The sequence below is a fragment of the Mirounga angustirostris genome, unplaced genomic scaffold (assembly GCF_029215605.1).
Source record: "Mirounga angustirostris isolate CCGP_5_RB_7025 unplaced genomic scaffold, mMirAng1.0.hap1 SCAF_7, whole genome shotgun sequence".
NCBI classification, from domain to species: Eukaryota; Metazoa; Chordata; class Mammalia; order Carnivora; family Phocidae; genus Mirounga; species Mirounga angustirostris.
The window spans coordinates 106,681,894-106,707,848 of NW_026991715.1; the positions used below are offsets into that span (position 1 = coordinate 106,681,894).

A 25,955-nucleotide genomic window follows, 5' to 3' on the forward strand; every position below is an offset into this window, starting at 1 on the left:
AATTTTCATGTTATGAAATACTCTTGATTTTTCCCAACCACTTAAATAACCCTTAGCTTGTGGACTGTACAAAAACAGGCAGCTGACCATTTGGCCCACAGGCTGTGATCTAGGTGGTTGCATTCAAAACCCTGGAGTGTACTCACAAAACCAGTAATAGCCACAGAAATAAAAATTACAGGATTGTTGTAAGGCCTAAGTGAGATTGTGGCTACAAAGCACTTCGCACAATTTGTGGTATTTAGTAAGCTATCAAAGGTCATAGTATCTTTCCTGATAAGTCCTTTGTTTTCATTTGGCATTTAGACTCAAGATATTTAAGAACTGTTTTCAAGTTGCAATGTGATTAGTCTAACAGTAAGTGGCACTCTTGTCTCAAGTTTAGAAGCTGCCGCCAGGGAGTAGGCTGGAGAAATTCACGTGCTGCTTATGATACTGAGCTTGTTTTCATTCAACCAGTGAGACTTGTTGCCTGTGCCTCTGGCCTACAAAATCTTTTCTCATGGAGAGAGCAGGGTGTGAATTTTTCAAAATACTTAGTATTATGTTGTGAATACAAGTCTTTTGATCAGAGCCTTTCTCTCCTGGACAAGACCTGGGGAAGGCCTCAGCACTATTGGTTAGTACTGAGTGAATAATGACAGATGCTTCTCCCATTTGCTTAACACACATGACCAAGGTCTATGAAGCTGCTGGTTCCCTGCCCCCCACTCTGATTTGAGTAAGGGATGATATTCAAAGGATGGGAGTCAGATGGGGAGGTATGGCTTGGTTGACCAGGAATGCATTGTATCAACTACAAGGAAAGATATCATTTGGGTCTTTACTGATTTTGTCATTCATTCATTCAACAAACATGAAGATCTGCTTCGAATACCAACCGTTAAGAGCCATTTAAAATGAAAACACTGACATGGAAAGATATTCTAGATATGATCAAAGCAAGTTTGTAGTCTGTAGTCTGAGTTCCTATTTGTGTCTATCTATATTCAAATTGGAAAAATAAAAATGATTTTGTGGATGAAGACATTGAGACTCAAGAATGTAACTTGCTATACATCAAGGACACGTCAGCTAGCAAATGGCAGAATTAAAATTCAGGTTTAAAAGAAAAGAGAAGACATGGTAGAATTGGGGCTCCACTATTTATTGGCTGTGTAGCCAATTGAAACTCAATTTCCTTAACTATGGTAATTCTTATACCCATCTCATTGGGTAAGTACTGTTAATGTTGAGAATGAAAGAGAAGACCCATCCTAATTCCTTTTTGAAACTCATTTGTCCCCAAGCAACATACACAGTTAGGTCTCAGGCTTGCTAATCATCTGTGCAGAAGTATCTGATCTGGAAGGGCTAAGGGGTTACCTGGGAGGCTTACGTGGTGCATGAGCCTGGGCTACTTACACGAGAGAGTGATAAAAAAAAAAAAAAGGAAGGCACAAATAATAGCAGAAATGAAAAAGGGACATTCCTATAGATTTTATAGACCGTATGAAATAATATGAAAATATTATGGAAAACTTTATACCAATAAATGTGAGAAATTAGACTAAATGGACAAATTCTTATAAAATTATCAATATTGGTTTAAGAATAGAAACTTGAATAGCTCTCTAATGATTTTTTTTTTTAAAACATACCAGTAGTCAAAATCTTCTCACAAAAAAAACTTCAAGTTCAAATAGCTTTTCTGGCAAGTTCTACCAAACCTTGCCAGAAAAAAGAAAAACAAAACAAGTTTATTTTATATAGACTCCTTCAGAGAATAGATAAAGAGGGAACATTCTCTTTTTATGAGGCTAGCATAAATAAAATACTAGCACATTCAACGCAGGAATATGTAAAAATAAAAGGTAATGTTTTATGGCCAATCTGTTTATTTTAGGAATGCAGAATAGAAAATTAGTGTAGTCTGTCACAATAGTAGATTAAAAGAGAAAAATCACTTGATCGTCTCAACAGATGCACAAAAGGCATTTATAAAATTTAGTATCCATTCATGAAAAAAAAATCTCTTAGATATTTAGGAACAGAAGAGAACTTTCTTAATGTAATAAACAGTAGCTCCATAAAACCTACAGCATAAGCACAATACATACCCCAGGTGGAAGCTGAAACCTTTTCTGTAAGAGCTGGAATGAAACAGGATGCCTGCTATCAAAACTTCTGTAAAATAGGAACTAGATTTTCTCTCCAGCATGGTAAGGGAAAAAAAAAAATGTAGGATTGAAAAGGAAGAAACTAAACTCTCATTACTTGCAGGAAATATGACTCTACATAGAAAACTCAATATAATCTACAGATAATTTATTAATAAGAGAGTTTACTGGTTGGAGGGGAAAAAAAATCACCATTCAAAAATAAAGTGCATTTCAGAATACCAAAAACAAATGATATAAAAAGTTAAAAATAAGATACATGTAAAATAGCATCAATAATATGAAGTACCCAGGAAAAAGTCAAGGTATAAGCTGAAGATCTCTATGGGGAAAATCTAAACATTTTATTAAGGGATATTAAAGAAAATCTGGATATAAGAGATTAAAACATGTTTATGGATTGGAACACTCAATATTGTAAAGAGGTCAAATTTACTCCACAAAGTGGGAGAAAAATAGTGTATTTACAGCAGATTAAATCAGCAGAGGACTAGTATCCAAAATATGTAAATTACTCATAATTTATATGAATAATTATCAATTTATGATAAAAAATTGAGAATCCCAACAAAAAAATGGGCAAAATAAGCATTTGTCCCCTTAGCATTCCCCAAATCCAAATGGTTCATAAACAAAAGAAAAAGTGCTTGTTAACCTTGGTAGTAAAGAGGAAAATGCAAATTAAAGACACAGTGAGATGCTATCATATCCTTTACCAGTTTGGGGAAAAAAAAAATCTGGTAATATTAAGTGTTGATGAGGATGTGGAATAGGAGAAATTCTTATACACTGCTGGTAGATGTCTTGGGAAACAGGCATTATCTCATAAGTTTCAAAATGCATATCCCCTCTGACCCAGTAATTTCACTCTCAGAAGTATACTCCAGAGAAGGTTCTGTATTTGTGCACCAGGATTTGTGTACGGGAATGGTCAGGGTGGCATTGTTCATGATAACTGAAACAGAAGGTGAAGTGTTTATCTAAAATATAATGAACAAATAATTTGAGGCATATCCATTCCTGGAAAAATATTCAGTAATGAAAACGAACAACCTACAGGAATACACAACAGCATGAATGAACCTCACAAACACACTGTCGAGTGAAAGAAACAGAACACAAAAGCTTACAGATGATATGATATTCATATGATGTTCAAAAACAAGAAAGACTCTACATATAATTTTGGAATGCATACACAGGTGGTAAAACCATAAAAAGGACGAAGGATTATTGCAAAATTTAGAATAGTGATTATCCGTAGGAGAGGAGGAAGGTTTTGTGATCAGGAAGGGACACGTGGGCTTGGAGTGGGTGTCAGCAGAACTTGAAGAGACTGGCAATGTTTTACTTTTTGTTTTGGGTCCTGGTTACCCGGTGGCTTGCTTTATAAATATTCGTACACTATAAATTTATATGTGCAATGTCTTGTACATCTCATGTTTTCCACCTGACAAGAGAAGCTATATTGTGGCATCATCATGCACCCATCGTCTTGGAAAAATCCAAAAGTCCGACGGGACTGTAGCTGGCAAAGTCGTGGAGCATCCTAAGTGTTATTATTCTCGTTGGGCAGTGAGAATGTCAGGCCGCATAAGTACTTTGGAAAACTGCTCAACCACATTCTTGTAAAGTGGATGCCTATGAAAAGAGCAAAATGGGAATGTAGGTCAGGGATGAAGGGGGGGAAATAGTAAAAGCAAAGCAAAGCAGATAGCTCACCGGATTGATGAGGACTATGTGCCTTGAACTGAGGCGTATGATCAGCTTCCCTCTCTGACCCGAGAGTAGGAGACTAATGAGCCAACAAAAGAAAGAAGAGGAGCCCCTTTGGAGAACAGGCTCAGGAGGGGGGACCACTCACACAGCTCCCCACGCAGGCGTGGGCTCTGTCGGAAGTGGCGGGCCCTGCAGTTTCAAGATGGAACTGCGGGTAGGAGTTCCCGCAGTGACTCATACAGAGCTCAACAGCGTTTTCTTGACGGTAGACCCCTTTTCGTTTTTCAGTTTCGTCGCTGGGAATCTCGCTGAGTTATTGAGGGTAAATAATTTTACAGCCTTCCCCACTTCCTCTACTCTGAAGAGAACTGGTTATGTGGGCAGGGGCAGCATTAACTTCCTGTAGGAGTTCCTTGCTGGGCAAATACTGCGATTTCTCAGAATGCTGACTTGTCCTTGCCGGGCTACTGTTTTCTACGCTGTGCAAAGAGCACTGGAGAGGGCTCTGACTGGCTCTTGCGCTGGTTTGAGGGTGACCTTAAGCTTAATCTTGCTGGCATTCATCTGTAGTTACTAAAAATAAAAACTGTCGGGGCGCCTGAGTGGCTCAGGCAATCAAGCGTCTGCCTTCGGCTCAGGCCATGGTCCCAGGGTCCTGGGGTCGAGCCCCGCATCGGGCTCCCTGCTCTGCAGGAAGCCTGCTTCTCCCTCTCCCATTCTCCCTGCTTGTGTTCCCTCTCTCGCTGTGTCTCTCTCTGTCAAATAAATAAATAAAATCTTAAAAAAAATAAAAATAAAAACTGTCTATAAACAAGAAAGCTCTTTATCATCTCCCCAGTGTTGTGAAGAGAATGTCCTTGTAAGTTAAAAAGCACTTTATTAATAAAATGCCATTTTTTTTTTTTTGGTAAGAAAAAGAACCATGCGTATTTGGAAGGGCAGGTTTTGTTTCCCCATCTTTCCATCCCATCCCTTTCTGGGAGGGCTTCTGTGGTGGACAATTGCTTCTGCTACCCAGAACCCATTTTTCCTCTTGAAATTTTGAGGGAACCACCTTATTTCACTTTAGAACACAAGGTTTGGGAGTATGACTCAGGCTCAACCCAATTAGTCCTTTTTGAGCCTGTGGACACACATAGTTTAGGAATGAGTCTGTGACCCAGTGTGGGCTTTTGAGGGAACGTGAATCACTGGACCTGTGTGAGAGCAGCCCAAAGATGTTCTTGGTAGGTGGCTGTGTGCTCTGTGGGGACGGCAGAGGGACACCGTGGAGAATCTGAGGAAGGAGCCCAAACTGGAACCAGCCAGAAACCAGGTCGCCAGTGACCTCATGGGGCCATTGAGTCAAGTCTGCTTTTCAATAATGTCAGTCAATAAATTCACTTTCTAGTTGACGCTAGTTTGAAGTTGGGATTTCTCTTAACTGCGCCCTGAAGTCTCTGATGAGGCAAAGGTTTATTGGCATAAGAACGACATTAAGACCTAGCTATGAGAGGCGGTCCATAGCAAGGGAGAAATTTAGTTGTCTTGTAAATGTATCATCATTCTGAAGACCTTGAAGTCCCCATCAGATATACCCAGGATCTCTGGCCTGAAGTCACCCTCTTGGTGCGGGGCCCGCTGGGGAAGGCAATGCTGAATGCAACCTGATGCAAATGAGCTCACTGAGACCACAAAAATGAACGTAAAATAAAAACAACAGGACTTTCATCTGAGGTGGAGTCTTTGAACTGACAGGTGGTTTAATGGGGAGTATATAGATATGTTTTGTACCTTCTCCCAGATCCCCTTGTGTTCATGATGTTCCTAATTGTCCACAGGTGAGACTTTCCGGTGATATACCCACAAGACGTACTGACATGAACCTGTTTGTATATTTAGAGATGAACATGGAAAAATATCTAAAAAGAGATCCATTATGTTGACAGTAGGGATTTTGTGCTACTGAGATTATGGTATTTATTTAATTATATTCCTTTTTTTTTTTTCAGAATTTTCTACTGTATGTCTTATACAATAAAGAAAAGCTTTCAAGTACTGTACAAACACAAGTTTACAAGCACTTTAATTTATTTTAAAAGTTTTTATTTAAATTTCAGTTCGTTAATATACAGTGTAAAATTAGTTTCAAGTGTACAATATAGTGATTCAGCACCTCCATAAGTCACCTGGGGCTTATGACAAGGGCCCTCCTTCATCCCCATCACCTATTTCCCCCATCTCCCTGCCCACCTCCCCTCTGTAACCATGAGTTTGTTTTCTGTAGTTAAGAGTCTGTTTCTTGGTTTGCCTCTCTCTCGCTTTTTTCCCCTATGCTCCTTTGTTTTGTTTCTTAACTTCTATGTGAGTGAAATCATATGGTATTTGTCTTTCTCTGATTGACTTATTCCGTACAAGCACTTTTAAAGGGAAGTCACGTGGCTAGATGCAATCTGGAAGTCAGAAGATCTAGCTCAAAATTGCTTAGCTTCTTACCCTTAATATCCAAATTTAGTGCCTCCCTTTGCAAAATTTTGGGACTAATACCACATGGAAACTAAAATGTTGTGGTTTAAATAAGAGAGGGCTTTTGACTCAAATCAAGTATACACAGGATTCCTTATGTAGTCATCCCTCTGATACCCATTCTTCAGCAGCTCCTCCATTGTACAAAGTAGATTCTAATCAGACTGAGTTTTTCCAGATAATCCCATCTCTATCACCCATGTTCTCCTGTCTCCTGACCTGGGTTAAATTCTCTAACTTCCATTTTATGAATTTTGTCTAGTGGCCCTTTAGTTATCTATAATTGTGAATTCTAATTACACATAATCCTAATGTTTTCATTTGGTGCTTGGGGGCTATCTTTAAGGAGTCTGAGATTTTTCTGCTGCCGAAGGAGAAGAGCAAAAACACAAACTTAATCTGTATAGTGGTATTGTACGTAGCACCCCTCTACATGATTGTAGCCAACACTCAACAAGCACACCTTACGAGAATTCACAATACAACTTTCCAAACGCAATTTATTTTTTTTATATTTTAAAGATTTTATTTATTTATTTGACAGAGAGAGACACAGCCAGAGAGGGAACACAAGCAGGGGGAGTGGGAGAGGGAGAAGAAGGCTTCCTGCTGGGCAGGGAGCCTGATGTGGGGCTTGATCCCAGGACCCTGGGATCATGACCTGAGCCGAAGGCAGACGCTTAATGACTGAGCCACCCAGGCACCCCATCTAAACGCAATTTAGAAATGAATTAATTCCCATACAAAAAACTTTACCAGAAACACCAAGGGCTCCTTTTAAAAAGCAAACTTCCATTGCACGTAGTTAAAGAATCATGGGCCTCTGTGGATCTTTTAGGATCAACTTGACAAACTGAGACGTGAAGTGTCCATTTCAAGGGCATGATAACATTGTTGCTTTCACGTAATGTTTTCATCCAGTGGCATCCACACAGGGCTGTAATAAAGAATGAGGAAGTTCTATACGAGCTGGAATGGAGAGATCTTTGGAATAGGGAGTTAAGTGTAGAAAGAAAGATGCAAGCTGATCAATGTTAGTCCCCTACACGTAGAGGGAGCAGACAATTGTGGCGGGATCTGAGGCACACAGCACCTGCTGTAACGTACTCTTGCCAAAAAGTCAAACTGAATCTAACCAAACTTCTAGAGCTAAGTTTCGTTTATAGGAAACACACAGAAAAGAGGAATAATTTAAATGACCCCACAAGGAAGCTGGCAAACACAGAATGTGGAACATTCTGCAGAACTTGTTTGTATAACCCGTTAGTGGCGGGGGGGATGGAAGGAAGATTGTCCTAGATGAAGATACTAAAGAGACAGAACAACCGAATGCAATGTAGGGACCTTGTTTGGGTCTGGATATAAACAAACATATGGTAAAAGGGTATTTTTGAGATAATCAGGGAAAATTTGATTATGGACTGAAGAATTAGGTGATAAGACATCATTATTAATTTGGTCATGTGTGATAATGGTATTGTGGTTATGCAGCAGAATGTCCACTTTTTTTTTTTTTAAGATTTTATTTATTTATTTGACAGAGAGAGCAAGAACAAGAGAGCACAAGCAGGGGCAGCGGCAGAGGGAGAGGGAGAAGCAAGCTCCACACCGAGCCTGAAGTTGGGCTTGATCCCAGGACCCTAGGATCACAACCTGAGCTGAAGGCAGACCCTTAATCGATTGAGCCACCCAGGCGCCCCCAGAATGTCCACTTTCAAAAACCAAAATGCACACCGAAGTCTGTAAGGGTGAAATAACATGATCTGGGATTCATTTTAAAATAGAAGTTGATAATTTTGAATCTGTGTTTTGGGAACTCATACTTTTCTCTCTGCTTTTGTGTATGTCAAAGAAGTTTATTTTTTATAAAACAGTAAATAGGAAATGTAAGGTGCAACAGGGATATACAGTTTGTCTAAGAAAGGAGGGAATGAGAATATATATTTTATTTTCTTGTGTTTGCGTTGGGGGTATACACAAGAGACTTAGGAAAACAGAAACCTACAGGGTGGGTGGGGGAAATTGGTAGACTTGGGGCGTGGTGAGAAAAGTCTTGTTCATAAACATTTGATATTGCTTTGAATTTTAACCATTTGGATGAATTATCTAAACAGTTGGGTTTTTTTTAAAAAACAAAAGTTAAATAAACATGAAAATGCTCCGAAACAGCTCCCTATACAAAGAAAAAAAAAGAGAAGGGGTTTAGAGTAGATTTCTAGGCTCCTTTTGTCTAGACTTCAATAAATTAATAGTTAATATTTTATAAAGCTGGTTCCAGTAGTAACTCTAGAGACGGACAGAAAACAGAGTAATAACAATAAAAAACAAAACAGAAAAAAATAAAAGAAAAAGAAAAAAACAGAACACAGAATTTGAGGGCTGAAACTTTTAAGAGTGTTGCTTGGGGTCATACAGTAAACATGACCTCTGACCCCATGTTTAATCCATTCTGCCTTCCCCTTGAACATGGACATTTGCTGGTTGTTATTAGTTATGTAGGCAGACGTATTAAGGGCAAATATGAAATTCATAAAACAGTTTATAGTGGAAAAGAATCTGGAGGTTGGGGGACTCAGTTCTCATTTGAAATTACCAATCATATGCCTTTGGGCAGATCAACCTTATCAGGTCTCAGTTTCTCTATCCATAGGATGAAGAAATTGACTGAAATCTCTCGAGTACTGGCTATGTCTCTGATGTTAAGGAAGTACACACATAAGACGAGAGCTGGATATTTACAATGAATGTGTTTAGTGCCATAAAGATGAGCGACAAGGAAGTTCAGCAAGAAAAGATGGAGGAGGGCCACAGGGCTTTCAGAAACTATTTAGTCTCTGAGCTCACTTTTGTAAAGAACCATTGGCTTTTAAGGTTCCCAGACAAATGTCACTCTCCCAGGGCTGAGACTGTCGGGGTCTGAGATGTTACCTCCGTGATGGAGAGTGTGGCTGGAGCTCCACACTTTCTGACAATTCATGCCCGAAGCCCCTGGGGTGGGAGGCAAGGGGACATCTTGGGTACGTGAGATGACATAGAATATTGAGGTCCTCTCAATATCCCCCCACGGTGGGGAAAAGAAACATTGCAGAAAGGAATGTGTCTTTCTTAAGTGGAAGGGTTTGAAAGTTCAGGTCCAGCCAGAATATTCGAGCAGGGAGCTGCACCTACGTTACCGAACACAGTTTCCTCATTTTATACATTTTACAAATGAAGGAACCGAGATCCAGCAAGGTTATATGACACAGCCCAATTTGTGTCAGTACAAGGCAGTTAAACTGACATAAAATGTGAGGACAATGAAGATGCCATTCATCGTGGTATTCTCCAGCTCCCTGTCCAGTTCCTGACGCACAGTAGCTACGAGCCTCATTAACATCGGTCACATGACCAACCAACTGCCTGATCTGACTGAATGAACGCAGGGATGCTATGTTCCTACCTTGTGTTCCCTGGTAACCAGCCGGACCCACACACCACCCATTTCACACAGAGGATTATTTCACTGGAGGTGCTAAGAGGTCTCTCTCTACTTGCTGAGAGTTTTCTTTCTTTCTTTTTTTTTTTTTTTAAGATTTTATTTATTTATTTGAGAGAGAGTGCACAAAAGGGGGTAGGGTCAGAGGGAGAAGCAGACTCCCCACTGAGCAGGGAGTCCGATGCGGAACTCGATCTCAGGACTCCAGGATCATGACCTGAGCCGAAGGCAGTCACCTAACCAACTGAGCCACCTAGGAGCCTGAGAGTTTTCTTGACTGAGAGACACTTTGCTTCCTCTGAGTGTCATTTCCTTTTCGTTGATACTAAGGGATAGATACCAGAGACTGACAGGATGTCTGTGGTGTAGCATGACAGAGAACTGGGGTTTCCTTTGATGTGACTGTGTACTTGGCTGCGATAACAGAGTGGAGATTGGTAGTCAGATGCCCTGGTGTGCTGTGCCAGCTGTCAGGGACGGTGGCCACAGCTCCTGTGATTGCGGAGGAGATTGGATTGCAAGAGCCACCCGGTTCCACTAGAGAATTAAAACTAAACAGAGCCATTCTTTGACTTGGCCTCTTCAGAATTCATGGTTTCACCTCTTTGCTTTGACTGTGTCCTGGTGTGGCTGCTAGGACTCACAGGTAGGTCTGGGCACGGACTTTTACAATTGGATACTACAGGATAAGGATACAAGGATGGTCATTGCAATGTTTGCAGTAGCAAGTTTGGAAACAACCTAAATGTCCACTAGTGGGGGGGGAGTAGGTGAGTAAGCTGTGATAGATGCTGCAAACAGGGAGGCCGACTACACGTAGAGATATGGAATGTCTTGGAGTCCGATTGTCAGTTGAGAAAAGAAGGTGCGGAAGGACGCATATATTAGACTTTTATTTGTGTATGTGTATTGCAGGAATGGGAATACATGAGTGCTTCTTACTGTATGGACTCTGGGAAGGGGCACTGGAAAACGGGAAGGAGCAGAGAGAGGGAGTGTCCTTCTCATATACCTTTTATGTGGTTTAAAGATTTTACTATATACATATATTTATTAATATGTGTATGTAAAGGCAATAATTTTAAACCTCAAAATAGCCTGACTGGTTTCAAATACACAAGCTTCTTATTCAGCCACTGGTTTTTTATTCATTATGTGCCAAGGGCTTAAAAAAAAATGAGAGAGGGGCGCCTGGGTGGCTCAGTCGGTTGAGCGTCTGACTTTGGCTCAGGTCACAATCTCAGGGTCCTGGGATCGAGCCCCGCATCGGGCTCTCTGCTCAGCGGGGAGTCTGCTTCTCCCTCTGCCTCTGTCTCTCTGTCTCTCATGAATAAATAAATAAAATCTTTAAAAAAAAAAAAAGTTTTATTAAGGCCATTTGGCTGGCTGAGTCGGTACAGCCTGCGACTCTTGATCTCAGAGTCATGATCAAGCCCAAGTTGGGTGTGGAGCCTACTTAAAAAAAAAAAAATTATTAGGGGTGCCTGGGTGGCTCAGCCGTTAAGCATCTGCCTTCAGCTCAGGTCATGATCCCAGGGGTCCTGGGATCGAGCCCCACATCAGGCTCTCTGCTCAGCGGGGAGTCTGCTTCTCCCTCTCCCTCTGCCTGCCGCTCCCCCTGCTTGTGTTCTCTCTCTGTCAAATAAATAAGATCTTTAAAAAAAATTTAAAAATTAAAAAAAGAGAGAGATTTATGTCAGTTTAACTGCCTTTCATCAATGAGCAGCCGACTAGCCCAGACCCGTGAGCTGTTTTACTGGCTGACAATGACTCATTTTCTGATTATCTATTTCCATCGGCCTTGCCCTCCAGTGTTCACAGGGCTGGACCACAATTCTCTCTTAGGGCATTGGTTTTCAAAGTGAGTTTCCAAGACCGGCCATCTCAACAGCTCCTGGGAACTTGCTAGAAATTCAAATTCTTTTACCCCACCCCAGACCTATTGAATCAGGATCTCTAGCAGTTGAGCCCAGCCATCTGTGTTTTAATATGTCTTCCCAGTGATTCTGATGTTCCGCAAGTCTGAGAATCATTGTCATAATGAATCATCTTCCAACAGGATGGCAGCACTGGTTTGCTTTTTATTCTATAAGGCATTACTTACAGTTTTCTTGAAACCAACCAACCTCACTCATTGCCTGATCTTGCTTTCTTTCACTGTCTGTTCAGGGTCTTTGGAAGGGGTATACGTAGCTGAAGTGGGTCAGAATGCTGATCTACCCTGCACCTACTCTCCAACCACTTCTGATGATCTTGTGCCTGTCTGCTGGGGCAGGGGACCCTGTCCTGTGTTTGAATGTCATAGTATGGTGCTCAGCACAGATGGAAGGAACTTGAAATATCAGACATCCAACAGATACCAGCTAAAGAGGAATATCCACAAAGGAGATGTGTCCTTGACTATAGAGAATGTGACTACAACAGACAGTGGGACCTATTGCTGCCGGATCCAATTCCCAGGCCCAATGAATGATAAAAAATTAAACGTGGAGTTGGTCATCAAACCAGGTGAGTGGACCTTTGCATGCCTTCTTGAATAAAAGCACCTGCAGGTAATAGTAAATATACTGCTTGGTCTCCCTTCTGATCTCCCCAGTTACAGCCCTTGGGGTGGGTCCCTAAGACCTGAAGTTTAACATGTTCCACCAGTGATAGCCAGCCACTTTTAATTCCCTTCATCTATTTTAAAACTCATGGACAGAATCTACAGAATGGGAGGAAAGGTCAAGATTGGTGGTTCAAGAACCTGACTGCTCATTAGAATCACCTGGACAATTTTTTAAACACCTATAACTCCTTGTTCCCTACCCACGAACCAGAGAAATCGGTGTCTCTGGAGGTAGAGCCCCAGCACTAGGATTTTACAAAGTCTACCTTAAATGATTCTCCCCTCTGTGCAGCCAGGACTGAGAACCACCGGACGGAGCACAGGTGGGGTGCATGTGCTCACGTGTTTTAAGATTTATAGAGCATAGGGGTGCCTGGCTGGCTCAGTCGTTGAGCGTCTGTCTTCAGCTCAAGTCGTGATCCCATGGTCTTGGGATGGAGCCCCGCATCAGCTCCTTGCTCAGCAGGAAGCCTGCTTCTCCCTCTCCCATTCCCCCTGCTTGTGTTCCCTCTCTCGCTGTGTCTCTCTCTGTCAAATAAATAAATAAAATCTTAAAAAAAAAAAAGATTTATAGAGCATATAGTGTGTGGCTGATGGAGCTGAGTTTAAATCCAACTTTGCCTTTTAACTATTTGTGTGATCTTGGGCAAGTTATTCAAACTCCGTGAACTCCTCCTCTATGAAATATGGTAATTCCTACCACGCAGGCCCCTGGAGGGATTTTACGAGTGTTTTATGGAAAGCATTTAGCATGGCCATTTGGGTGGCTGTTAGTTCTATTATTAACAATTAGACTGTGGCAATGATGACTGTAACATGCCTCTGCCCAACATTTTAAGAGTGTCATACACTCTCAAGGAAGGTGTCCAGGTAGGTTTGGCAATTGGGCATCTGCTTCTCTTCATTTGTCACGTTTCCTATTTTTTCTGCTGCCCCTTTGATTCCCTGCCACAAGCTCTCTGCTCTCAGAGTAGCCGCATCCTTATGTTGTTTTCTGATATTAGCCAAGGTCACCTCTGCTCGGACTCCATGGAAGGACTTCACTGCAGCCTTTCCACGGATGCTCACCACCAAGGGACGTGGCACAGGTAATTCTATGGGAGGTGTAGCAGGAAGCCCTCAGGTGTTTTCAGAGTTTGGAGGATTCTGAGTATGGGAAAGAGAGGAGAAAAGGGTTTGAGTGGAGGTGTGAACGTCCCTGGGCACCTGAGATGTTGTGCGTGGGGAGGGGAGTGGTGGGGACAAAACTTTGCTGGGAAAAAGGGGTCCTGAGCTAGGATTCAGAATAAGTCACAAGCAGCCCTGTGACCTGACCGAAACCTTTCACTTCCCTGGATCTCTGCTTCTTGTTCTCTCCAAGGAGAGGGTTTAGAGACTTTGGATTTTGTAACCTAGTAAAATTCCCACTCCATCCAAAACCAAAATTCTGGTGATCTACATATTTTGCCAAATAAAAAAAAAATTCTACGAATGCCATTATTGCATTAAAAAAGACATGTTTATAAATTAAATAAATTTAATCTAATAAAAAACTCATTACATTGTCATTATTTTCCAATTGACTCCCAAACTGGGATGTTTTGTCATAGATTGGCTCCAGTCCATGTTTGGGGTTGGATTCGGTGATTTCAAGGATCTCTTCTAACTAGAATGAAGCCCACCATCTTCTTTCGATTCCATCCTCAGAAAGAGCAGCTAAATTCTTTGAGTAATTCGGCAAGGAATTTTTCATGCTGCTCTAGTGAGAAGATAGGGTCAAAAGAGCAGACCTCAGGTCACACTGAGCAGGGAGATTAATCTTAAATGTCTCCTGTCAGATTCCTGGTCCTTCTTATACTCTCTGGAGCTCAGTCTTCCATTTAGTAAGATGAGGGTAATAACCGGCGTATCCTGTATCTTAATCTCAAAAATCTCTTAAGTCCCACCTCATGAGATATAAGTAAGAAAGGGTGTCTCAAGTGCTTAGCCCAGTATTTGATCATAGTATGTACTCAGTACATGTTGGTTATTGTCTTTAATGTTACCAGTAAGATCTGGAGGCAGAATGAGATTGTGGTTAAGTACGTCAGTGACAGGGTTCCAATATCAGCTCTTCATACTACCTTTGTGAGCTCAAAGGAAAATTGCTCAAACTCTATGAGGCTCAATTTCCCTACTTCTTCACTGGAGGTAATCCCAGTGTCTATTGCATAAGATTGTTGTAAAAATTTAGTGTGACAATGTATGCAAAGTGCTCAGTGTAGTACCTGGCTCACAGAAAGCACTGGAATATTAGTTATTATTATAAGTATTAACTTCAGCTCTCTACTGGCTTAATCTTTGGTGGTTCTTTAGTGATTGGTAGCCAACATCTTTTATGCAATTAGTGAGAAAACTAAATATGGTGGGACCAGATGACAACCCTCATCCCCAAAGGAATTTAAAGTTTAAAAACCACATTGATGGAACTGCTAAGTAGACATGAATCTTAACCACACGCAAGATTTTCTAATGTAAATCCAGTTTCTGCTTCCCTGTGATTAACCCTAATCAAGTCATACCCCATATTTATTGTGTGCCCATGTTCCCATCCTGGGCTCCAGTGTTCTTTACAACGTCACCACCAAGTGGGCATTCACTGTATGCCTACACACCTTCCTCACGAGGCAGTGCCTTTCCTCAGGGTTGTCGAGATCATAAACAAATCCTTTTCCCTTTTTACTTGTTAGTTCCTTCCCTCTAGGGCAACAAAGATGGGGTCTCCTCTTGCAAGTCAACTTGGTGTAGGTATATATACCTTTTCTTTTAGTGCGGAATGTGGGTACATTGAATATGTTTGCTACTAAGTGGAGTGGAACATTAACAAGTAAAAGTTCCAAGGGTCTTGGAAGCTCCTAAACATACCTTGAACACAAAGCAATGTCCTGTCTCTTCCACCTGAAGGAGGCAGAACCAGGTTATGGTGAGTCCTCAGCTCTGAAGGTAGACTTGGTTTGAATCTCAGGTTTGCCAATTACTGGTTGTGTGATCTTAGGGAAAGTACCTCTTTGAGACTCAGTTTCTTCATCTGAAAAATGGAAAAATAATAGTAGCTATATATTGAGGTGAAGATTAAAAGCTATTATGCAAATAAAGTGCTAAGCACCATGTCTGGCAGGTAATATGTGCTAGATGGCAACTACAGATTTATGTACTTTTAAGAACATCGCATCCCACCCCTACTACCCTCTCCACTCCAGCCGAGTCTTGGGTTCTCTAGGGAAACAAATGCAGATTTTTCTAACTGTCCCAGTCACTTTGGTTGATGGCTATCTATGTGAAATTAAGCTGTGATAATCAATAAATAGAGTGCTGTTGGAGTATTTTCACTGTAAATTGAAAAAAAAAATAGGAGAAGTCAGTCTTACCATTTAGACCAAGAAAAATAATTACAGGGAAGCAGAAACTGGAATTACATTAGAAAATCTGATGTGTGGTTAAGATTCATATTTACTTAGCAGTTCCACCAATGTGGTTTTTACACTTTAAATTCCTTTTGGGTAGTAATAAGAGCAAAGGTAAGTGGAAGAGAATTTCTTTTATTTCCTTTTTTAAAAAAATATTTTTAGGCTGAGAATATTAAAATTTTAATATTAAAATCATGGTTTGTTAAACCAAGGGCTCTAAATGAAAGGACTTAGACCTTTAGGCTTCCAGAAAGTGGCCATGACGTTTAAGAAGTTTCAGAGCCTGGGGTGGTGGGGGTGGGAGGGACGGGGCAGCTGGGTGATAGACGTTGGGGAGGGTATGTGCTATGGTGAGTGCTGTGAATTGTGTAGGACTGATGAATCACAGAGCTGTACCTTTGAAACAAATAATACATTATGTGTTAAAAAAAAAAGGTAGGAAGGGAAAAATGAAAGGGGGGAATCGGAGGGGGAGACGAACCATGAGAGACTATGGACTCTGAAAAACAAACTGAGGGTTCTAGAGGGGAGGGGAGTGGGAGGATGGGTTAGCCCAGTGATGGGTATTAAAGAGGGCACGTTCTGCATGGAGCACTGGGTGTTATACACACACAATGAATCATGGAACACTACATCAAAAACTAATGATGTATGGTGATTAACATAACATAATAAAATAAAATTAAAAAAAAAAAAAAGACGTTTCAGAGCCTCTGACTCAGCCAGAGACAGAAACAGGCATCCTTAATTTTCCCAAGGCTGACAATCTATTGATTTTTAGAAGGCTGTGTCTGTGAGGTCAGGACCTGTGCCCATTGCTGTTGGCCGCTCTGCCCCCTGTGCCTGGCACAGAGTCAGGGTATAGACATGGTCATCAAATAGATAGACGAGTAAATAAATGGGTAAAAAGGAAAGAAGGTGAGCTGGCAACTGGGCAATGGGACCACTTGATAGTGACCGTGCCAAGGTGAAGGTTGTTGAAGGTAGCATAGTTAGGAGTATATGTTTGAAGCTGTGCAGACCTGAACCGGAAGGCCATTTCTGTTATTCACTGAGCTGCGTAACCCTGGGTAAGTCCCTTCCCTTCCGAATTCTCAGCTTCTTCATCTGTATAATGGGGCTAATAGTCCCTACTTTAGGATAATTGTTTTGAACGCTAAATGAGATCCTTTGCTCAAAGAATTTAGCACAATGTCTGCTCATGGTAAATTAGAGCCATGGTTATTATTATTTTCCTTTTTAGACAACTAAATACCCTATCTCCCTCTTAATGAGTAAAGGTTAAACTTTTTCAAGAAAATTAACTTTTGTTATCTTTCAAAGTCTAATTACAATATAATGCCTGCTTGAGTGTTATCAATGTTGTTGGAATTCTGCAGCCCTCTTTGGGGCCCTGTGGACACAACAAACCACATACTCAACAGAGGTCTTCCTGGTAGAGGTCTCCTTTTCATGGAACCTAAGTAGTTGGGTTCATTATCTGGTTAAAAAAAATATGGTCATCCTAAAATTGATTTGCAAGTGTTTAGAAAATTTTGGTCTCACAATAAATTATTGTGAAGAGTATAGAGTAGAATTAATTTCAAATAGGATTATAGACATAGGCATCTTTAGGATTTTTTAAAAAGTCAGATGAAAGAAAACATTCTGAGCTGTTCTATTGGCTATTTTTTTTTCTCTTTATGGCAGAGACACAGACACTGGAGGCCCTCCATGATAACCAACAAACTGTAAGTGACTTTGCGTGTGTGTGTGTGTCTATGTGGGTGTGTGTGTCTATGTGGGTGTGTGCACTAACCTCATGCTCAACTCAGAGAAAAGGAAGTTCAGCTTTAGTCTTCCTTCTTTTTTTTTTTTTTTTAAAGATTTTATTTATTTATTTGAGAGAGAGAATGAGACAGCATGAGAGGGGAGGGTCAGAGGGAGAAGCAGACTCCCCGCCGAGCAGGGAGTCCGATGCGGGACTCGATCCAGGGACTTGATCCAGGGACTCCGGGATCATGACCTGACCCGAAGGCAGTCGCTTAACCAACTGAGCCACCCAGGCGCCCTTTAGTCTTCCTTCTTGTTTGCTCTCTGCTTGGGGGAAAAAAAAATGCCTTAATCTCCCTTAGCCTCAGAGCCCTTGGCTGTCACATGTTGATGATACCAGTTCTAACTGCATAGGCCTATTGTAAGGGTGAAATGAGGGGATGGAGGTAAAGTGCCCACACGTGGTAAGTGCTGGGAAACCAAAACAAAGAAACACTGCGCCCTTGTCCCTTTTCTCCTATTTCACAACTGTATGCCACTGTGGACGGTTCAAGGACCCTCCAGCTCCCTAGAGTATATTTCTTCTCATTTCCATGGCAACCCTAATGAGAAAGATTATTTAAATTTTTTTATATGTGACAAGACACCAGTCAGGAATATTTGAAGCCAAGAATTTCTATATCCAACTATAAATAAATTGATATTTTAATTAACCACAAATTTAGTGTCTCCCACCTTTTCAGAATAAAAGGGAATCCCCTAGATAGCAAGCTTATAGTAGCGACTTAGAGATTCTTTGGGGACATATCCAGGAGTCTGCCTTCATTTGACTAAGTCCCCTAGTTGTGTGTTCACTACTGAGGCTCAGCACTTTGTGTTTGTCCCTCCCCGTCTCTGCGACCAAGGACTGACTCTAAGTACCTCTGGACATCCATAGTGTTTAATGTGTAGTATCTTGCATATTATAGCAGTCCTGCAGTAAATGTTTATTGAATAAATGGAAGATTTAATTCCTTTGACATCTTTGTTTTAAAAATGTTTACTATTACTGTTTTTAAAGGGGAACATGGGCTGAAGTTTTGGAAGCAGAAGAATTTTCTGACTCTCAGTTAAAAAATCCAATTGATTAGAGCAATAGCCATAATAGTTATCACTGCTTAAGCATTTATTGTATACAAGGCCCTGTGCCAAGCATTTTATAAATCTCATTACTTAATTTTCCCAAGAACTCTATACAATGGTGGCAGAGCTGGGGCTTGAACTCAGAACTGTCTGACTGCAAAGGCCCGGCTCTTAAATCACTGTCTTTCTGTGAGTATGGGTGTTTCTCTGCAAGACACCAAGTTTCAACCACTCTGAAACTCCCTGGAATGCCAGGGACCTTGAATGAATGGGGTTCCACTCTAAAGCCCATTTTTATTTGGGGGGAGGGGATTCCATTTACTAAGGGCTCCTTGTGCCCCTAACAGCATAGAAGTGACACATTTTATTCCCTTACTAACTCTGAAGAGTATGCTCATGCCTTTCTTTGGTGGTTTGAGGCCTGTCTGGAAGGAGACACATCACGAGTAGTCTCAAGGTCCCCGCACCGCTGTGGTGCTGTGAAAGGGACCATCTGATGCACAGGTCACGAGACTGGCTGAGCACACAACTGATTTCTGGCCATCTGCTGCAGTCCAGTTTGTGTTTCCCTAGCAAATACCTATATGGGCTAATGAGTTACAAGACGCTGGTATGACCACCAGAATGGCCGTCTACATCGGAGCAGGGATCTCTGCTGGACTGGCTCTCCTCATCATTGGCGCTTTAATTCTCACATGTAAGTTGGTTCATGTTACTTCTCTCTCCTTCTGATGAGGAACTGTTAACAAAGGAACCAACACAAACCTAGATGTAAATATAAGCTTATATTTATACCTGAAGGTGATAGCTATTTTTTACTCAACGTTTACCATGTAATACGTAGGCATTGTGCTAAATGTTTTTACCTACATTTTATTGTCACCATCTTATGCAGTAGGTAGTATTTATCACCGTTTTGTAATGTAGGAAGTATAGCTACGAGACAGTAAGCTGCTTTGCCAAGTTTTCAGAATCCCTAAGAGGCAAAGCTGGAATTCAAACCCAGGCAGGCTGATTCTAGCACCTAGTCTCTTACCTTTGGCTAGGAACACAAACCTCTTTAAGCCATGCATTAGGTTTATTAGGAAGCACAACAACAAATGTAATTTCTTTCTGTGCATTTTCCTATCTTATTTGTGCCTTAGGCACAGGTCTTTAGAGAGAGATGACAAGTCCTTTTACCAATGGGTCATTGGCCAGGATTGCAGCGTTTGGGTTTTGCTCCTTTATGGCACTCACGCACACATTGTTTTCTAAGTTACTTTTATTTAAAAAAATCTTAAGGTATGGTTTATATACTCTAACTGCATATTTAAAGTATGTTCAACTTGATGAATTTCATTAGAGAATCACACTTTGGGACCTATCACTACAATCAAGACCCAATATTGCCATCGCCCCAGAAGCCTCACACACTGTTGTAATTGCGATATGTTCTCTTCTCTTCGAGGGCAGAGGCCAAGGCTTTATACCCCAGGGCTTCGTACATTCTAGCAGCCTTTCCTACTAATACTTAAACATGGAGGGCATATCAGGTGACCAACCATCCCAGATTTGCCCAGGTGTGACGGGGTTCCTAGGATGTGGGATTCCAGTGCTAAAACTGGGACAGTGCCGGGAAAACCAGGACCAACTGGTCACCCTACTTGTGTGGCTTAAAGCTACTGAGTGCTTTATGTGCATTAAATCCTCATAACTACCCTACTGAGAACGATATTAATATTATTCTAATTTGCCAAATGGAGAACTAGCAGCTGTCCAAAGTCATATGGTTAATTGATAGATATGGAATCTGAAGACAAGATTCTCCTGTTCCTCCCCATTATGCTGTTTTGCCATTATTGGTAAATGGATTGTTCAAAGAAAGAAGCTACCCCACCCACACTTACCTGGGTTTACTGAGAGGTAGCAGGGGAGTTTGTGAATTGATCACATGAATGTAATGCCTACAGATGATCAAGAGCAATAATAGCCCTCACTACCTTTCTGAGTTCTGCCATGGCCTGGATATTAGGGGCCATTCTAGTTTGTGTAAAGAGGCTTGAAGTGAGGTTTCTTCTCAATGGGAGAAGTCTGACACTTTGTACCCACATCTGTATTACTCCAAAAACATGGCTACTTAGAAAAACAGATGGGAAAGTCCTGTTTGATTTGTGATCTTTTCCCTAGAAGTTGCTGGAGAAGATCTTAAAACCAAGGTGACGGGTGTTTAAGTCAGGACATCAAAGCCATTAATTGGCAGCAATACAACCAGCAATCCTGTATCTTTCTAGTGCACTCTCTGCAATGAGCATCCACACCTCAGTACTACTCAAACCTCCCTCATTTCTCACTCAACCGATGAAGTATCAAAGACCTCTTCCTTCTCCTTTGCCTTAGCCAAGACTTCATTCCTCCTTTTACCCCTTTCTCTGGAATCATCTACCTCTCCCTTTCTATTTATTCTACTTTCATTAGTATAAAAATACGTTCTAACTCACACATTCCTCCTTAGCTACTCCCATTTCTCCTTTCTCCTTCACAGGCAAATCTCTCAGATGAGTTTTTCCTACTTCTTATCCCCTGAACTCTCCAACCCATCCTTTAGCTTCTACACCTGAAGCACCGAGGAAATAGTTTTAGTCAAGCTCACCGACGACCTCCATTTTCTAAATCCGGTAGACACCTCTGTCTTCATTGTCGTCAATCTTTTAGCAATATTTAACCAAATCGATCCTCACTCATTCTATAAAGTCTTCCTTCTCTGGGCTTCTAGAACACCACTCTCCTACTTCACTGGCCATTTCTTTTCAGTCATTTTTGTTATTTCTTTTTCTGCTTGACCTTTAGATGTTGATATTCCTCAGGACTGGCCCTTTCCCTTTCTTCTACACCCTTTAGGCGATGATCTATATTTCCACAGGCTTACAGGTCATCCTTAATTTCCCTCTCCAACTCAGAGTGTTTGTATTGTTGATACCTCCACTTAGATGTCTCCCACATTTCACATGTCCAAAATGGAGGTCTAGAGTCCATATTTCACCTTCCCAGAACACAACTTCTGCCTCTCTGGTCTTTCCCATTATAGTGTTTCTCTACCATCCATCTGGTTGCTTAAGCTAGAAAGCCAGAGGCCATCCTTGAATCCTCTTTCCTCCTAACACAAAATCCAATTTTAATTCCTGCAGACTTTCTCCAAAATACATGTAAAATCCATTTATTATTCTGCATCTCTCTTGGTCACCACCTTACTCTGATCTGAGGCATCATGATCTCTACTTCTTCATTTTTTTTTATACTTCCTTTTAATCTTTTCCTCACATAGCAGCTAGGGTGTTCTTAAAATCCAATCAGCTCTCATATTTCTGCTCTCCAATTATATCTTAAAGGTCTTGGAGTAAAATCCAAAATCTTGATTATGACTTAAAGGGTCCTTTGGAGCTAGCCCCAGCCTAGCTCTCAGACCTTATCTTGGGCCACTCTCTTATTTCAGTTTCAGGAACCCACCATCATCTTTATTAGGGGTTCCCTCTACCTGAATTCTCCCCCTGGCTCTTCACTTGGCTGACATATTCTCTTTGTTCAGAACTGAGCTTAAAGTTCACCTCTCCTGAGAGTTTTTTCCTGACTGCCTTCTCCATCATCTGTTCCAGTACATTGTTAGTTCCACCATTAGAGATTATTATTTTAAATGCCCCCCTCACTAGAACACAAGTTTTAAGAAGTCAGGGCTCACAATTCACTTTTGCATCCCCAGTGCCTAGCATACCATCAGGCACATAGTAGATGCTCCATATATTTGCTGAATGTAAGAAATGCATCTTTATTACTTACTAGCATAATCTATGTAATAAATCAAGACACACACTAATAGTTTGATTTATTTCAATCCAAGGGGAGACCAGATTTCCCTAAACAATCCTTGCCTCCAGTATGTTCATTTTATTTATCTCATTTGTTTTATGAGAACATTTTTAATTGACTTTTCTTCCACCTTTTACCTAGGGTATTCTTATAGAAACGAGAAGTTACAGAATTCAAGGTAAGAATAATGGGTGGGGTAGGGGAAGGTGGGAATCTTGGAGGCCCCTACTCTAAGATGGCTTTGCTCTTAGAAGTCCTGCCCTAGGATTTAAACTTATACTTCGTTCTTACCTTAGGCATGGATTAATGCAATACCAGTTAAACACACTGCTCTATTTTCCTTTCTGATTTCTCTAGCTTCATTGCCTAAAGTTATAGAATTCATCTCGCTAATGATAGGAAATGCTCTTTTTGTATATTAATGTTTTTTTTTTCAATGAATTGTCCCTTCCAGTGATTGAGGTACATTCAGGCTCTGGTGGGGCACTGGGTTACAAAAGTGAGCAAGAAACCCAGAATCTACTCTTAGGGCTTTTATAGCTAAGCCCAGGCATTCTTAACTTACATGTCTATTAGAATCACCTAGGGCACTTGAACATATTGCTGCCAACCCCAGAGCAAATAAATCAGAATCTTTGGGGATGAGACCTAAGCATAGGTGTTTTTCTAAAAGCTTTCCAGGTAATTCTAGTGTGGGAACAGGGTTGAGATCTACGGGTCTATTACACTGCAGTCTTGGTATCCATTTTTGACTATATACACATGTATACGTATATACACATGCACACACACCTCCATTCCAAATACACAAAGCTTAAATAACTTCTAGTAGAATTTAGTGATATTTGGTACATGGGTAGAATGCAGTAAAAAAAAAAAAAAAAAAAGACTCTGCCTATTGAATACTATCTAAACCACGAGTAATTATAGACAAAGTATAGATAGTATATTTATGAAGACAAAATACAGTAAAAAAGTCCAACAAGGCCAAATAAAATATTTAGTTATCATTGGCTTTCAATCATCTGTACCAGGATTTGTTTTTAGAGCTGAAACTTGAAACGTGATACTACCCATAGGTAATATTTACATTCATTAATTCTTTATTTGGTTGAAATTATTTGGTGAAATTATTTGGTTAATGTTCATCTCTATCTATATATGTAAGCTCCATAGAAAATTAGGGCATTATTGCCACATTAGTATCTATATCCCTTAATACAGCACATGATGCTTAGTAGGCACTTAAATATCTGATGATTGAGTGAATAAATATTCCTTATGGCAGCCCTGTGAAACAGAATTCTTATTATTCCCATTTTACAGACGAGGACACTGAGACACAAAGTTTACTAGCATGCAGCCTTCATGGGATTTTTGTGTATTGTTCACTGAAGCATTTCTTGCTTCTTAGAACAATATGTAACACATTAAATATTTCTTGATTGAGTGAATGAAAAAAGAAACAACCAACCACCCAATTTACCAAAGGTCATATGACTGGTAAGAGACAGAATTCAAACTCAAGTCTGATTGGGTCCATTACATATTCATATTTTTTTTCTTTCTGAAATTGTTCAAGCCCACAGAAGAACTGAAGTTACCGTACAAGGAACAATAGAACCTTTCAAGGAAACTCGTGATTTAACATTTTGATGTACTTGCTTGGTCTGTTTCTCTGTTTATATACACAGTTTTTTCCTGAACCATTTGTAAGGGCATTTCAGGCATCTTGACACTTCACCTCAACACCTCATTCTGTCCCTCCTTATAATACAATGCCATTTTTGTGCTTAAGAAAATGAAGATGAATTCAAATTTCCTCAATTGTTCCACACATTATTTTATTGATGTTTTATGGCCTTTTCCTCCTAGTTAGGATCTGATCAAGGATCATGTGCTACATTTGGTTGTTGTCTCTTCAGCCAAGCTTGTTGTCTTAACTCTATTCTGTGCTGCCCAGGAGATGCTGAACTCAACTGCAACATTTCTTTCCACAGCCTCGTCACTTTGGCCAACCCCCCTCCCTCGGGGTTAGCAAATACAGGAGCAGAAGGAATGCGCTCGCAGGAAAACATCTATATCATTGAAGAGAACGTATATGAAATGGAAGATCCGTATGAATACTACTGCTATGTCAATGATGGGCAGCAATCCTGACAACTTAGAGGTTTAACCCTTTAAATGCCACCAGATCCCACTACGTCATTTTTGAGTGTGGTTTCATCTTTGGAACCTATGAAATGTGTCAGCTCATTGGTTATAGAGGCTCTGTCCACAGCCACCGAGCAGAGTTTTTACATTTTCTGAAGATAATTAGCTCCCACAGGGAGGGAACTGTGACCTGCACTGCAGTTAGGCACAACATTACCTCTGTGTCTCAGCCACCAGGGCTACCCGACTCAGAGACTGCTAATCAGGGCATTAGAGCTCAAATGGGCTTTTATATAGAGTAGGAATTCTTAATATGTGGTCCCTGAAATGCCAGGAAATTCAGTCACATGATGGATCCACAAAGCTCCTGAAAATATAGGAAAACTTACATGCTGAGATACGTGCATGTCTTTTTGAACAGAAAGTCAAAAGGTGCTGCTGATTTTCAAAGAGATCTGTGACCTATAAAAAGTTAAGCTACTGGAGGAGGAGGAGATGGTCTTGAATGTTCTCTCTGAGTCTCAAGACTTAAGATTCTCTGAATATTGATTCTTTGACAGTAAGTGCCACTGCAGAGCTCTCCTTTGCCAGTTAGGTAGACTGCCCACCAGGTCCTGTGGTGTGGCAGAAGCTCCCAGAGAAAAAGGAAGTGTGCTCTGAGTATGTTGTGCCAAGTTTTGTCTGGGGCACACTCAACAGGAAATATCTCCCAGCAACTTCTCCATTCATGGAGAGAACTGGAACTCTGTTTTTCATAGAAGAAGAAGAAGCAGTGACTGGGACACAAATTCTGTGGAAAGAAGGCAAAGGCCTTCACCCAGCAATCTATATTTATCAGCATCAAGTCCTTTGGCGGAAAGACTGTGGTCCCCAAGCTTCAATTTCAAGGTGGTGGCGACTCTGTTTATCTTGCTTATTTGTTGCCTGCCCAGTGCCTGACACAGCTCTTACACATCATAGAAATTTACTAAATATCTTTGGAGTGAAAAAACATAAGAAATGTAGCCTTCTGCAGTCTTTTCCATTGCAGGGCTTAGATAGAGCTCTTCTCGGAGAACTCACAGCTACTCCTAAGATCCCATATCTGCTCTTACCTAGTTCAAAGTGGTGTTTGTTTCTTAGCATCATCTCTAGCTCAGGAAGTCTATTACTCTCTTGTCTGTGTCCTCCTTTCTCTTCTCTTCTCCTCCCCT

The 25,955-nt window shown here is 40.8% G+C and overlaps 1 protein-coding gene across 1 annotated transcript; it reads left to right on the forward strand.

The window, feature by feature from the left end:
- The first annotated feature begins 10,287 nt into the window (after positions 1-10,287).
- Positions 10,288-25,506, forward strand: HAVCR2 (hepatitis A virus cellular receptor 2). The gene is made up of 7 exons (XM_045887618.2): positions 10,288-10,504; positions 12,028-12,366; positions 13,471-13,554; positions 17,581-17,621; positions 19,339-19,462; positions 22,750-22,786; positions 24,609-25,506. The coding sequence occupies exons 1-7, from the start codon at positions 10,450-10,452 to the stop codon at positions 24,766-24,768; spliced, it is 840 nt and encodes a 279-aa protein (XP_045743574.2). The 5' UTR covers positions 10,288-10,449; the 3' UTR covers positions 24,769-25,506.
- Positions 25,507-25,955: the final 449 nt, after the last annotated feature.

Excerpts from the sequence above, each read along its gene's own strand:
- HAVCR2 (XM_045887618.2), top strand. The coding sequence starts at position 10,450 with ATGGTTTCACCTCTTTGCTTTGACTGTGTCCTGGTGTGGCTGCTAGGA. Across the intron at positions 17,622-19,338 it reads TCCATGATAACCAACAAACT|CAAATACCTATATGGGCTAA; the intron begins GTAAGTGACTTT and ends GTGTTTCCCTAG. Across the intron at positions 19,463-22,749 it reads TGGCGCTTTAATTCTCACAT|GGTATTCTTATAGAAACGAG; the intron begins GTAAGTTGGTTC and ends CCTTTTACCTAG.